At 54.4% G+C, this 13,594-nt stretch overlaps 1 protein-coding gene across 6 annotated transcripts in view; it reads left to right on the top strand.

Moving 5' to 3' along the window:
• The window catches only part of tox2 (TOX high mobility group box family member 2), a 273,425-nt gene that overhangs the window by 225,431 nt on the left and 34,400 nt on the right, over positions 1 to 13,594 (top strand). For 5 of the 6 annotated variants that reach the window (XM_072515365.1, XM_072515364.1, XM_072515366.1 and 2 more), the window contains one exon: positions 9,340 to 9,591. The exons of the other annotated variant lie outside the window; for it this stretch is intronic. In XM_072515365.1, coding sequence (XP_072371466.1) covers positions 9,340 to 9,591 — 252 coding nt within the window. The remainder of the gene's footprint in view (positions 1 to 9,339; positions 9,592 to 13,594) is intronic. 6 annotated transcript variants of the gene reach the window in all.

The raw sequence follows: 13,594 nt of genomic DNA, 5'->3' as shown, positions 1-13,594 counted from the left end.
CGGGCCTGTGCCGTGGGGGCACTCTTTCCCTTCCGCCTCCGCCACGGCCTCCACCATGGCGGAGGAGGAAGAGACTCTCCCCACTGCGCATGCGCGGGAAACTGACAGCGGCCGCTGACGCTCCCGCGCATGCGCCGCATTTCCGCGCCAGCTGGCGGGGAAACAAACGCCATTTCCGCCAGCTGGCGGGGCGGAAATCCCTCCGGCGTCGGCCTAGCCCCTCAATGTTGGGGCTAGGCCGCCAAAGATGCGGAGCCTTCCGCACCTTTGGGCCGGCGCGATGCCCGTCTGATTGGCGCCGGCTTTGGCGCCAGTCGGCGGACATCCCGCCGTTGGGGGAGAATTTCGCCCCTCATCTCTCAGAATTCTTTCCAGTATTTTGCTCACCACAGACGTAAGACTGACTGGTCTGTAATTCCCAGGGATTTTCCTATTCCCTTTCTTAAACAGGGGAACAACATTCTCCTCCCTCCAATCATCCGGTACTACTCCAGTGGAGAGTGAGGACGCAAAGATCATCGCCAACGGCGCAGCAATCTCCTGCCTCGCTTCCCATGGAAACATTGGGTATATCCCATCTGGTCCAGGGGACTTATCTATCCTGGTGCTTTTCAAAATTTCCAGCACATCCTCCTTCTTAATATCAATCTGTTCGAGCCTATTAACCTGGTTCACACTGTTCTCATGGGCAACAAGGTCCCTCTCTCTCGTGAATACAGAAACAAAATATTCATTTAGGGCCTCCCCTGCCTCCTCAGACTCCAGACACAAGTTCCCTCCACTATCCCTGATCGGCCCTACTCTCACTCTGATCAGCCTCTCATTTCTCACATAAGTGTAGAATGCCTTGGGGTTTTCCCTGATCCTTCCCACCAGGACTTTTTCATACCCCCTTCTAGCTCTCCTCAGTCCATTTTTGAGTTCCTTCCTGGCTACCTTGTAACCCTCTAAAGCCGAGTCCGATCCTTGCTTCCTCAACCTTATGTAAGCTTCCTTCTTCCTCTTGACTAGAAGCTCCACTTCTCTTGTCATCCAAGGCTCCTTCACCTTACCATTCCTTCCTCGTCTCAGTGGGACAAAACTATCCAGCACTCGCAGCAAGTGCTCCTTAAACAACCCCCACATTACTGTTGTGCTTCCTCCTTAAGAATCCTGTAGATTCGATCCGAGAAATCCCTGACCCTGGCACCCGGGAGGCAACATACCTTCCGGGAGTCTCGTTCGCGACCACAGAATCTCCTATCCATTCCCCTAACCATTGAGTCACCTGTCACTATCACTTTTCTATTCTCCCCCTTTCCTTTCTATACCTCACAGTAACTCCAAATTCTTTGTCCAGTATCTCAGTAACCCACTTACTCTTTTTTTAAGGATTCAATCCCACCATTTAACAATAAATCTCAGAACAAGTTTTACTATTCACCATCCAGTAACTTGCTTTCCACGTTTCAAAATAGCCCAACAGATTATTACTAATCAACATCCCAATAGCCCTTTCTCCAAGTTTTGAAATCCCGCCAGAGCCTCCACTTTTGTTCCAATCCCAGTTGATGTTATAACTGGACGGGAATATCCCAGAATGGAACCCTGGATAACCTTTACTTTTTAAAAATAAAATGTGGACTAACAGAGGGCTGAGTTCTCCGCCGGCGAGATTCTCCGTTCTGCCGGCAGTGCCCCCCCCCCCCCCCCCCCTTGCCAGCGGGTGTTCTGGCATTGTGGGGTAGTCCCAATGGGAAACCCCTTTGGCCGGCAGGGGGAACGGGAGAATGCTGCTTTCAGTGACGGATCGCGTCCGGGGAGGCGGAGAATTCACCCGGAGTCACAGGACCACAAAATAGTTTTAACAGCAAGAAAAACAAATATTAAACACAAAAATATTGGCTGATGATACAATATGCCTTGACTGCCCCCTTAGCTTAACAATTACACACAGGTTTAACGTGGATTACAAAGGACATATAACACAAAAAGTCCCTTTTAAACACCAGAGGGGTGGGATTCTCTCAGCCTGGGGCTGGGCCGGAGAATCTCCCCGACCGGCGCGAATCTCGCCAGGCCACACCGACGCCGGTGAGCGATTCTCCGCAGAGTGGAGAATTGCTGCCATTGGTGCCGGGATGGGCCGAGCGGCTGTCATAAAAAACCCAAGTCCAGCTGCTGCCGTTCACACCTGCTCTCAGCCGGCGGGACCTCGGCCTGGAAGGGTCCGGGGGTGGCCTGTGGGGGAGTGGGGGGGGGAGGCCCGCGATTGGGGCTCACCAATCGGCGGGCCGGCCTCTCTGGCTGGGGGTCTCCTTTCTTCCGCGCCGGCCCCTGTAGCCCAGCGCCATGTTGCATCGGGGCCGGCGCGGAGAAGGGAGCCGGTGCCACTGCGCGGACCCCACGGTGCCCAGTTCATGGTCGGAACAGCAGCTGGAGCGGCGTGAATCGCTCCAGCGCCGTGCTGGCCCCCTGTAGGGGCCAGAATTGCTGATCCTCAGGCCGTGTTGATGCCGTTGAGAAAGGCGACGGTGTTTCCGATGGCGTCAACACTTAGCCTCAGGATCACAGAATCCCGCCCAGGATTATAACTCACGTTTTGTGTTTCTTCCTCTTCTGATTTCTAGCTTTCAATGCGGGAAAGAATGTTTCATTCATGCCTACCGTGCTCCATCTGCCTTGCCCCGCATGCCGACATTCAGTGATTCATGTATGAGGACACCCAGATCTCTCTAACTTCGCATTCTGTCGTCTCCCTCTACTTCAATATCTTGCTTTTCTATGCTTCCTGCCAAAGTGGACAATCTCACATTATACTCAATCTGCCAAATTCCTGCCCACTCACTTAACCACCTAGATCCCTTTGAAGGCTGGGATTCCCCCCCACCCCTAGCCCTGTGGGGTCTGCGGCAGTAGAGGAGTCCGCGGGCTCCATAGCTGGTGAACCATTGCGTTTGGCAGGACCGAGATCCCACCGCCAATGTTACCTTCACCACCGGAAAACCCACCTGACTGGAGAATCCCAGACTCGGTGTTCCTCTCTCAACTTGATTTCCCACCTATCTTTGTATTGTCAGCCAATCTAGTTACAATGCAGTTGTTCCCTTTATCCCATTCTTTGATGTTGATTGTGAATAGTTGAGGTCCCGGCACTGACCCAGGTGGTACTCCGCTAGTTTCAGTTTGTCAACCTGGAAATGACCCATTTATCCCAACTCTCTGTTTCCTGCTAGTTAGCCAATCTTCTATCCGTGCTAGTATATCGCCCCAACAGCATGAGCAGTCGCCATCATCTTGGGCAGTAGCCTTTTATGGGGCAACTTTTGAAAATACAAATAAACTACATTTATTGGTTCCCCTTTATCCCCTCTGCTTGCTGCACCCTCAAATAACTCGAATATATTTGCCAAACCTATTTCCCTTTGGTAAAACCACTCTGCCACTTGAACTGTACTTTGACTCACTACACAAATCCCCTTCCGAATAATTCATTGTTTACCCTCGACCAAACCCAAAGCTAATGTTAATATTGTGAAGAGAAAACAACATCTTGCTTCTGATTTACAATTGAAATAACAAGAGAAAACACAGGAGGGGTTTGTGTTCAGTAAACAGTTCTAAAGGAGATTGGGGGGTTATATTGGGGAATCTGCACAATCACCAATTTAATCAGCTCTCTGTTGTTATGGGTCCGGGTTTACAGAACCCCAAAGTGTTTCATGGAGTTCAACCGATCCACAACTTGTAATAGATTGTGGTGTGGGAAGCACACGGCGTACTCTCCAGGTGTGGTACAGCAGAAATGGACAAGTGGTTTTTAAAACAAAACAATGTTTATTCTATGAACTCAAGTTAACCTTTTAAAAACAAACATTGAATATCTTAACACCCATTACTTCAAAGATAATCCCAAAAGACTACAACACTAAATAATCCTTCAAACTGTTCCTTTAAACATCCAAAAGACTTCAAACCTTCAAAAATAAGAACACATTAGGTTACATTCAATATATTTATAGTCTTTGGATTGCAGACATCAACAGACCAGCTCTGTGTTTCTTCCTGCAGCTCACAGCAAAACACACACACACTCCCAGCTGCCTTCTCAAACTGAAACTCAAAAAAACAGGAGTGAGCTCAGCTCCCCCCACCCACTGACATCACTACAGTAATATGATCAGCTCCATTTCATAACGGTACATTGCTTAAACATCCATTTTTTAAAGGTACTCTCACATGACACTGTCGAGGGGTGTTCTGGAAGCGCAAGTCACAAGAATCCAAACAAGGTTACATCAGTCTCATCTGCTTTTGAGTTTTGAGTGTTCAATTCAGAAAGATGGGTTAATCAGGATTCTGATTGATGTTGTCAATCAGAAGGGTGCCTTTTACTTAGCTGTGTAACAGCTGGGTTGGCAGAGGGTAGAGTATAAATCAAAACAGATTGCATTGGGAATGTTTTATGGCTTTGTTCAGACTCATGCTGGAGTCCTGTGTTCAGTTCTGATCACCTAATCAGAGGACAGGTATTATTACCTTTGGGAGCCGAGGGAGCCCAGGCATTTGAAGATGAACATCAAGGTCAGGAATTTACAATCGCAGAAATTTACAGCACAGAAGGAGGCCATTCGGCCCATCATGTTTGCACCAGCTCCCGAAAGAGCTACCCAGCTAGTCCCATTCCCCAGCCCTGTCTCCGTAGCCCTCTAAATTCATCACTTTCACATATGTATCCAGCTCTCTTCTGAAACCTCCAATGGAATCCACCCCCACCACTCTCCCAGGCAGCACATTCCAAACCCCAACAGCTCTCTGAGTAAAGAGCTTTCTCCCCATCTCACTCCCAGCTCTCTTGCTGACCATCTTGAAATTGTGTCCCCTGGTCACTGACTTACCAACTAGTGGAAACAGAATATCCTTCTTTACCCTGTCAAAATTGTTCAGAATTTTGAACACCTCAGTAAGGTCACCTCTTAATATTCTCTGCTCCAAGGGGAACAAGCCCAATTTCGCCAATCTTTCCTTGTATCTAAAATTCCTCATTCCTGGTATCATTCTCGTAACTCTCCTCTGCTCTCTCTCCGGGGCTTTAACATCCTCCCTTAAATAAGGGGCGGGATTCTCCCATCCCTTGTTTTACGACGGCGTGAGTAATTCTGGCCCCTACAGGGGGCCAGCATGGTGCTGGAGCGGTTTGCGCCGCTCCAGCTGCCGATCCCGGCACGAACTGTGAGCCGCGGGATCCGCGCATGCGCAGTGGCGCCGGTGCCAACGCACGCGTGTGCGGTGGCCTCCTTTAACGCGTGCATCGGGGCCGGCGCGTAGGAAAAGAGGCCGGGGGACAGAGAGGCCGTCCCGCCGATTGGTGGGCCCGGTCGCGGGGATTCTCTGGCCCAGCCCAGGGCTGGGAGAATCCCGCCCAAGGTGTCCAGAACTGGACGCAATACTTCAACTGTGGTCTAATCAATGATTTGTAGAGGTGTAGCATCACCTCCTTGCTTTTATACTCTATGTCTCTATTTGTAAACCCAAGGATGCTATAAGCCTGCTTAACAACTGTGACTTGCCTGGCCCCCTTCAGAGAATTATGTACTTGAACCCTGAGGTCCCACTACTTCTGTACTCCCCTCAAAGTTGTACCATTGAGCCTATATTGGGGCTTTTCACAGTAACTTAATTGAAGCCTACTCATGACAATAAGTGATTATTATCATTATTATATTGTCTCCCCAGGTTTCTTCTCCCACAATGCATTACCTCACATTTCGCTGCATTGGAATTTATCTGCCCATTTGGCCAACTTGTCAATGTCGCTCTGAGGTCGCTCAGCGTCATCCTCACAATTCACTGTTCTCCCTCGCTTAGTATCATCTGCACATTTAGAGATTTTGACCTCAACACCCACTTCTAAATCGTTTATATAAATTAGAAAAAGCATTTACTATTATGTTAAGCATTTTCAACTCACTGTCTTTGGAAAAGAGCAGACTTTGAGGTGCCGTCAACACAGTTTTTAACGTTATGGAGGAAGGTGGTGAAGTTAATCCAGGAGATTGCTTACCTGAGGGAAAGGTCAAAACAAGATCAGAAGACTGGGGTGTGAGGAGGAAATGGTGCAAACTGTCCTTCACATGTGTCAGTCGCCAGAGTCTCTGAGGACCAGAGGCTGCTCTCCCCTTTGAGAGAAAGCTGACTGATTTACCCTGAGGGTCACAACGCCTCAGGCGAGGAGCAAGATTGAGAAGACGGGGCCTTCATCGATCGCTTCCCTACAGACAGGGTTACAGTATTATCCAACACGGTAGCCCAGCAGGTCAATGAAGCAGATTACAAAGATCTGTCAACAATTTATAGGGGAGATTTGCCAGCTAAATCCGCCATGCTGGGAAAATTCCCGGAGAGGCCTGAAATGGGATTTGCGCCAGGCGCCAAACAGTTTGCAATGTTCCCGGACCCTCCCATCAGGCGCACTCAGCAAAGGTGTGAACGTGATTACCATTCATTTAAATGGATTTAAATATTCAAACTCGGCTTAATGCCAAATCTTCTGGGTAGGTGCAATGGCCCCACCCACCGGTGTGATGTGGCATCTGCAGGTATTGGCTGCTGGCCTCCACCAACGGAGATTCCGCCTCCGGGTGCTCGGTTTTGCCGGCTCCCGGGGGTTTCCCGGCGGTGTGGGGAGTCCCCACACTGGGAAACCCCATCGAGCGGTCGGCGAAATGGGGAATCCCGCCGGCGAGTGGGAGCAGAAACGTGGCACGGCGGAGAATGCAGCCCCCAGACATGGTGAGGGTGCGGGGGGGGGCTCGGGAGGCCACTGTCACCCCCAGGTGGTCAGGGTCACGGCAGAGGCAGCGCCAACGGGCAGGACCTGAAGGGGCATGGTCTATAGAGAGACCCATTGGGAGGGTCCTGATGACAGTGATATTTGGGGGCTTGTGGTGGGTTGACTGGAAAAATAAGCCGGTTTTCCGACTGAACCTGACACATTATATTCATATCATCATGCCTTTAAAACTTCGTCCGATGCTCCATCAGGAACATCACAAAGTACAATTTGACACTGGGTCACATCAGGCAATGTTAGAAAAGATGAGCAAAAGCTTGGTCAATGGAATAGGTTTTAAAGAGTGTCTTAAAGGAGGAAGGAAAGGTAATGAGACAGGAAGGTATAGGGACAGGATTCCAGGGTATCGGGGACAGGATTCCAGAGTATCGGGGACAGGGGGCGTCATTCTCCGCCGGCGGGAGTCTCCGTTTTGCCGGCGCCCGGGGGTTTCCCGACGGCGTGGGGCTGCCCCACAATGGGAAACCCCATTGACCGGCCGGTGTTACGGAGACTCCCGCCGGCCGGCCGGGGCAGAAATGTGGCGGGGCGGGTAGGAGGATTTCGCCCCTGATTCCAGAGTATCGGGGACAGGATTCCAGAGTATCGGGCGCAGGATTCCAGAGTATCGGGGACAGGATTCCAGAGTATCGGAGACCGGATTCCAGAGTATTGGGAACAGGGTTCCAGAGTATCAGAGACAGCATTCCAGAGTATCGGAGACAGGATTCCAGAGTATTGGGAACAGGGTTCCAGAGTATCAGAGACAGCATTCCAGAGTATCGGAGACAGGATTCCAGAGTATCGGGGACAGGATTCCAGAGTACCGGGGACAGGGGGCGAAATTCTCCGGAAACGGCGCGATGTCCGCCAACTGGCACCCAAAACGGCGCAAATCGGTCGGGCATCGCGCCGCCCCAAAGATGCGGAATGCTCCGCATCTTTGGGGGCCGAGCCCCAACCTTAAGGGGCTAGGCCCGCGCCGGACGAATTTCCGCCCCGCCAGCTGGTGCGGAAATGACACCTCCGGGCGGCGCATGCGCGGGAGCGTCAGCGGCCGCTGACGGCATTCCCGCGCATGCGCTGTGGAGAGAGTCTCTTCCGCCTCCGCCATGGTGGAGACCGTGGCAAAGGCGGAAGGGAAAGAGTCCCCCACGGCACAGGCCCACCGCGATTGGTGGGCCCCGATCGCGGGCCAGGCCACCGTGAGGGCACCCCCCGGGGCCGGATCGCCCCGCACCCCCCCAGGACCCCGGAGCCCGCCCACGCCGCCTTGTCCCGCCGGTAAGGTAGGTGGTTTAATCCACGCCGGTGGGACAGGCATTTTAGCAGTGGGACTTCGGCCCATCCGGGCTGCAGAATCGCGGGGGGGCCCGCCAACCGGCGCGGCGCAATTCCCGCCCCCGCTGAATATCCGGTGGTGGAGAATTCGGCAACCGGCGGGGGCGGGATTCACGCCAGGCCCCGGCGATTCTCCGACCCGGCGGGGGGTCGGAGAATCTCGCCCCTGGTTCCAGAGTATCGGGGACAGGGGGCATCATTCCCCGCCGGCGGGAGTCTCCGTTTTGCCGGCACCGGGGGGTTTCCCGACGGCGTGGGGCTGCCCCACAATGGGAAACCCCATTGACCAGCCGGTGTTACGGAGACTCCCGCCGGCCGGTCGGGGCAGGAATGTGGCGGGGCGGGTAGGAGAATTTCGCCCCAGATTCCAGAGTATCGGGGACAGGATTCCAGAGTATCGGGAACAGGATTCCAGAGTATCGGGGACAGGATTCCAGAGTATCGGAGACAGGAATCTGAAGGCACGTACAGCCCCTACACCCCACATTCAGCTCGTACACCACGTACAGCTCGTACACCGCGTACAGCTCGTACACCGCGTACAGCTCGTACAGCACCAAAAATTTAATCAGTAAAGTAAAGAATGGCCAAGTGGTCAACGTTTGATAGGGACAGATATCTCAGAGGGTTATGATGCCGTTGTCATTGTATTCTGGTGTGAGAAAGGAAAAAAAGGAAAAGATAAACAGAGAGATAGGTGTGGGTTAGATCTCAAAAATTGAAGTCTTGTTGGTTTAATGTTTCCATATAATTAAAGTAAACAAAATTGACCAGTTTATTATTTACTAATCGGTGAATAAAGCGGGTTTGAGATTTGTCCTCTGTTCCTGCGAGATGTTTTTGTAAACGTGCTTTTCTTGTGAGCCTGCCAATTACAAACACAATGACCTGATGACAAAGTGACCCAGTCTGAAGACTTCTTCAGAACTCACTGCTGATACAATCCAGAGGCTCAATTCTTTTAGTTTTAACTACCCTGGGCCTAAAATGGAATTGTAACCCCTCACCCATCGTCTACCTAGTAACCTGGCCTCGGACAACCCTGGGACTTGACATCATGACCATCTGGAGCATCAATACAAGGCCGGGACTTTTTTGCTAAAATTATTTCTTCAGAAAATGTTACAGAAATTAGTTCCTAGCCCATGCAACTAATGTGCTCTTAAAAATTCATCTTTCTCCACCAGATGCATGGAATGGGTCATCCAGAAGGTCCTCAGTACGATTCAGGACCTCACCACCCATTGGTCAGTCGGTCAGGAATCATGCCGCTTGGTCACATGCCTGTCATTAGCCATTCACAACTGAATGCTCAGGTCAGTCTGAATGTGGGCAGAAGCGTTCTGACTCATGGCTCTCCCTCACCCCCTGGAAGCAAGTCTGCCACCCCCTCGCCCTCGAGCTCAGCGCATGAAGAGGAGGCCGATCACCTGTCCAAGGTACAACTGAATATTTGCTTCTACCTGCCTCACATTGTTCCATAGCCACTGTGGGGAAATGTCCTACAAAGAGCTGAGGATGTGTCCAGAATGGGGCAAAAAGTACACTGGCACTCAATAATCTAGTTGTTATTTTTGAATCCTTTATAAACATCAAAGTGCAGAATGTAAATCGCTGAATGATAATTAAGCTAGAAATGCTTTAACTATTCCGAATACAGAACCATAGAATTCCTACAATGCTGACGGATGCCATTCGGCCCATCGAGTCTGCTCCGACTCTCTGAAGGAGCACCTTACCGAGGCCCACTCCACCGTCCTATTCCATTAACTCCATAACCCCACCTTACCCGCACATCTTTGGACTTGTGGGAGGAAACCGGAGCACCCGGAGGAAACCCACGCAGACACGGGGAGGACGTGCAGACTCCGCACAGACAGTGACCCAAGGCCGGGAATCGAACCCGGGTCCCTGGCACTGTGAGGCAGCAGCGCTAACCGCTGTGCCACTGTGCTGCCCCTAATTTCATAGAATTCCTGTAGCGCAGAACGAGGCCTTTCGGCCCATCGGGTCTGGAGCGACCCTCTGAAAGACCACCTTGCCTAGGCCCATCCTCCGTAACCCCCAGAACCTTCACATTACTTTTTTTGTGAGAATGTTATCTTCAGTAAATGCCAAAAGTTGATGCCGTGAATTGGAACAGTTTCCGACTTGAGCATTAGGTGTTGGCAGCAAGAGCCCCCAGGCTGGCTTTTCAGAGACAGTTTGAGGATCTCAGTCAAGAGGATGAACCTTACTGGCCCATCTGTTGCTGCATTAGTCATTCACAGCTGGCCTCGGGCTCTCCAATGGAAATGATTGCAGTCACTCCTCTCAACGGCAGTCCAACCTCACTCACGCTGCTACGTCCACTCGCGGCTCCTGCACACTGGGCTGCAATGTTCCATGGATGGGAATTCTGACAAGAAAATTAATGCGGGAAGGGTTCAGTGAAGGAGAGAGGGAATGGGGAAGAGAGAGGGAAGTTAGTTTGAACATTCCCGTCTCAGTTTGAAGGATCGTGCATCTTTCCCCCAGTAATTTGTGATTTGCTGCTCAGAGGGAATTCTACAATCTATAAAAATAATTCACGCAAATGGCAAAAAGAGTAATTTTCAATAAATTTCAGTCAAAGACCCTTCCTTTTTAGATCGCATATTTGTGTTTCCAAAGCATTAGTGTAAAAGAATTTCCACAGGACACCGCTCCCACACCACAGGAATATTGATGCCTTATCCGAAAGATTTCAATCTCCCTCTTCGTACTTCCTACATCCGGTAGAAAACAGGGGCGTCATTCTCCGACCCCCATTCTCCGCCCCCGCCGCCCGCCGAAGTCTCCGAAGGGAGAAAAGTCGGCGGGGCGTCAATGGCGCCGCAGACCCCGGAGAATGGCACGGGTGGGCGCAAGGCAATCGACTTTGGGCCTGTCGATATTCTCCCGTCCGGATGGGCCGAAGTCCCGTCGACGTGATGACGGGTCACGTCGGCGTAAATCAAACCTCCTTTTAATCGGCGTCAACCAGTGCTCAAGGTTCACCCCGACCAGCGTGGAGGTGAGTGACGGCCTGGGGGGTTGGCCGCTGGGCAGGCGATGGCGTGGCCGCAGTCTGAATGTGTGGGGGAGAGGTGTGTCTAGGGTTTTGTGTGTGTGTGTGGAGCGGGGGGGGGGGTGGTTAGAGTGGGCTGGGCTCCGGGGGAGTGCCGGGAGGGGGGGTGAGTGCCGGGGAGGAGGATGGGTGGGTCCGTGCCGGGGAGGAGAATGGGGGGGTCCGTGCCGGGAAGGAGGATGGGGGGTCCGTGCCGGGGAGGAGGGATGGGGGGGTCCGTGCCGGGGAGGGGGGATGGGGGGGTCCGTGCTGGGGAGAGGGATGGGGGGGTCCGTGGCGGGGGGGGGGGGATGGGGGGGTCCGTGCCGGGGAGGAGGATGGGGGGGGGTCCATGCCAGGGAGGGCCAGGGAGGAGGATGGGGGGGTCCGTGCCGGGGAGGAGGGATGGGGGGGTCCGTGCCGGGGAGGGGGGATGGGGGGGTCCGTGCTGGGGAGAGGGATGGGGGGGTCCGTGCCGGGGAGGGGGGATGGGGGGGTCCGTGCCGGGGAGGAGGATGGGGGGGGTCCATGCCAGGGAGGGCCGGGGAGGGGGAATGGGGGGGACCGTGCCGGGGAGGAGGATGGGGGGGTCCGTGCCGGGGAGGAGGATGGGGGTGTCCGTGCCGGGGAGGAGGATGGGGGGGGTCCGTGCCGGGGAGGAGGATGAGGGGGGACCGTGCCGGGGAGGGCCGGGGAGGGGGAATGGGGGGGTCCGTGCCAGGGAGGAGGATGGGGGGTTCCGTGATGGGGAGGGGGGTTGCGAGGGCAAGTGAGTTGGTCCACCTGGCCAGGTGCCAGCCTCCAACAGTTGGACCCATGCGGTCCATGCCACCTGGCTGGGAGGAGGAGGGGGTATGGGCAATGATGACATGTCGTCGTTCCCCCCCTGAACCCCCCCCAAACCAGGCCGTCATATTTTCCGATCATCCAGCGATGTTGGCCGCCGTGGCGGCAGCCGCTCATGTCTATGTTGCCCTGGATGAGGAGGAGGAGGAGGAGCGTGCCAGAGAGGCGGCGCAGGCTGCCGCAGAGGGGCAGGCGGCAGCCGCCCAGGCTGGATGGACTCCTGACCGACAGGACGAGGAGGGGGAGGAGGACGTCGCGGCCCCACGGCAACGGAGGCACCCGAGGGCGCCCCATGTGTACCGGCCCCAGCAGTCATACCAGGACCTCACGGACCGGGAATGCAGGAGGAGACTCCGGATGAGGCGGGAAACCGTGGCACACATCTGCCACCTGTTGGCACACCAGTCACCGCGTGGCACTGGCGGGGGACACCCTCTCCCCGTGTCCGTCAAGGTTACGGTGGACCTGAACTTTTATGCAACGGGGTAATTCCAGGCACCGAGTGGGGACCTGTCCGGCATATCGCAGACATCGGTGCATCGGTGCATCCGGGCAGTAACAGACGCCCTATATGCCATGGCGCACCGCTACATCCGCTTCCCTGTGGACCGGGCCAGCCAAGATGCCCAGGCCGTGGGCTTCTCTGCTGTGGCCGGGTTCCCCATGGTCCAGGGCGCGATCGATGGGATGCACGTCGCCATCCACCGCATGATGATCCTGCACGTCTGGGCCCGTTACCCGGGCAGTGTACATGGCTCATACGTGTTGTCGCGGTCATCCATCACCGGCATGTACGAGGGACGCCATCCCCGGCTGAGGGGCTGGTTGCTGGGCGACAGGGGCTACCCATTGCGATCGTGGCTGATGACGCCTATACGGAGGCCACGCAATGAGGCGGAGAACCGCTACAATGATGCCCATGTAGCGACAAGGGGCGTGACAGAGAGGTGCTTTGGCGTGCTGAAGATGCGTTTCAGGTGCCTGGAACTCTCTGGGGGCGCCCTCCAGTATCGGTCAGATAGGGTCGGCCGCATCATTGTGGTGTGCTGCGTCCTGCACAACATAGCCCAGCAGAGGGGCGATGTGCCGCAGGCAGAGGAGGGCGGAGTGGAGGAGCAGCAGGAAGAGGCGCAGTCCTCCCCAGATGAGGGGGATGGGGGTAATGGTCAGGGCAGACGGGCTAGACACGGGCGGGTGGCTGTCTACCGTTACCGGCTGGGCCAACGGGCACGGGACAGACTGATAGCCGCCCGCTTCACTGACTAGATGGGCGTGAGAATCGGGTAGTATGGCCACAGACCGCACACCATGGCAACAGCCGACCACCCATACCCCCCACCCATCCACACACCCAGCACCCTCACCCTCCTCCCCAACCCCACCCACCCCACCCGCATGCACACCACCCCCCCCCATTGCCGATCCACCTGCGGCACAACGGCCGGGCTCACACAGTTGCGGGTGGACGCGTGTCTATCGCAGGCCATGGAGGATGATGACAACCCGCCCTGCGATGAGCTCCTGGCTCC

The sequence above is a fragment of the Scyliorhinus torazame genome, chromosome 8 (genome assembly GCF_047496885.1).
Source record: "Scyliorhinus torazame isolate Kashiwa2021f chromosome 8, sScyTor2.1, whole genome shotgun sequence".
In the NCBI taxonomy this organism is placed as follows: Eukaryota; Metazoa; Chordata; class Chondrichthyes; order Carcharhiniformes; family Scyliorhinidae; genus Scyliorhinus; species Scyliorhinus torazame.
Note: the sequence above shows the minus strand (reverse complement) of the source record. Positions and strands in the feature narration are given on the sequence as shown.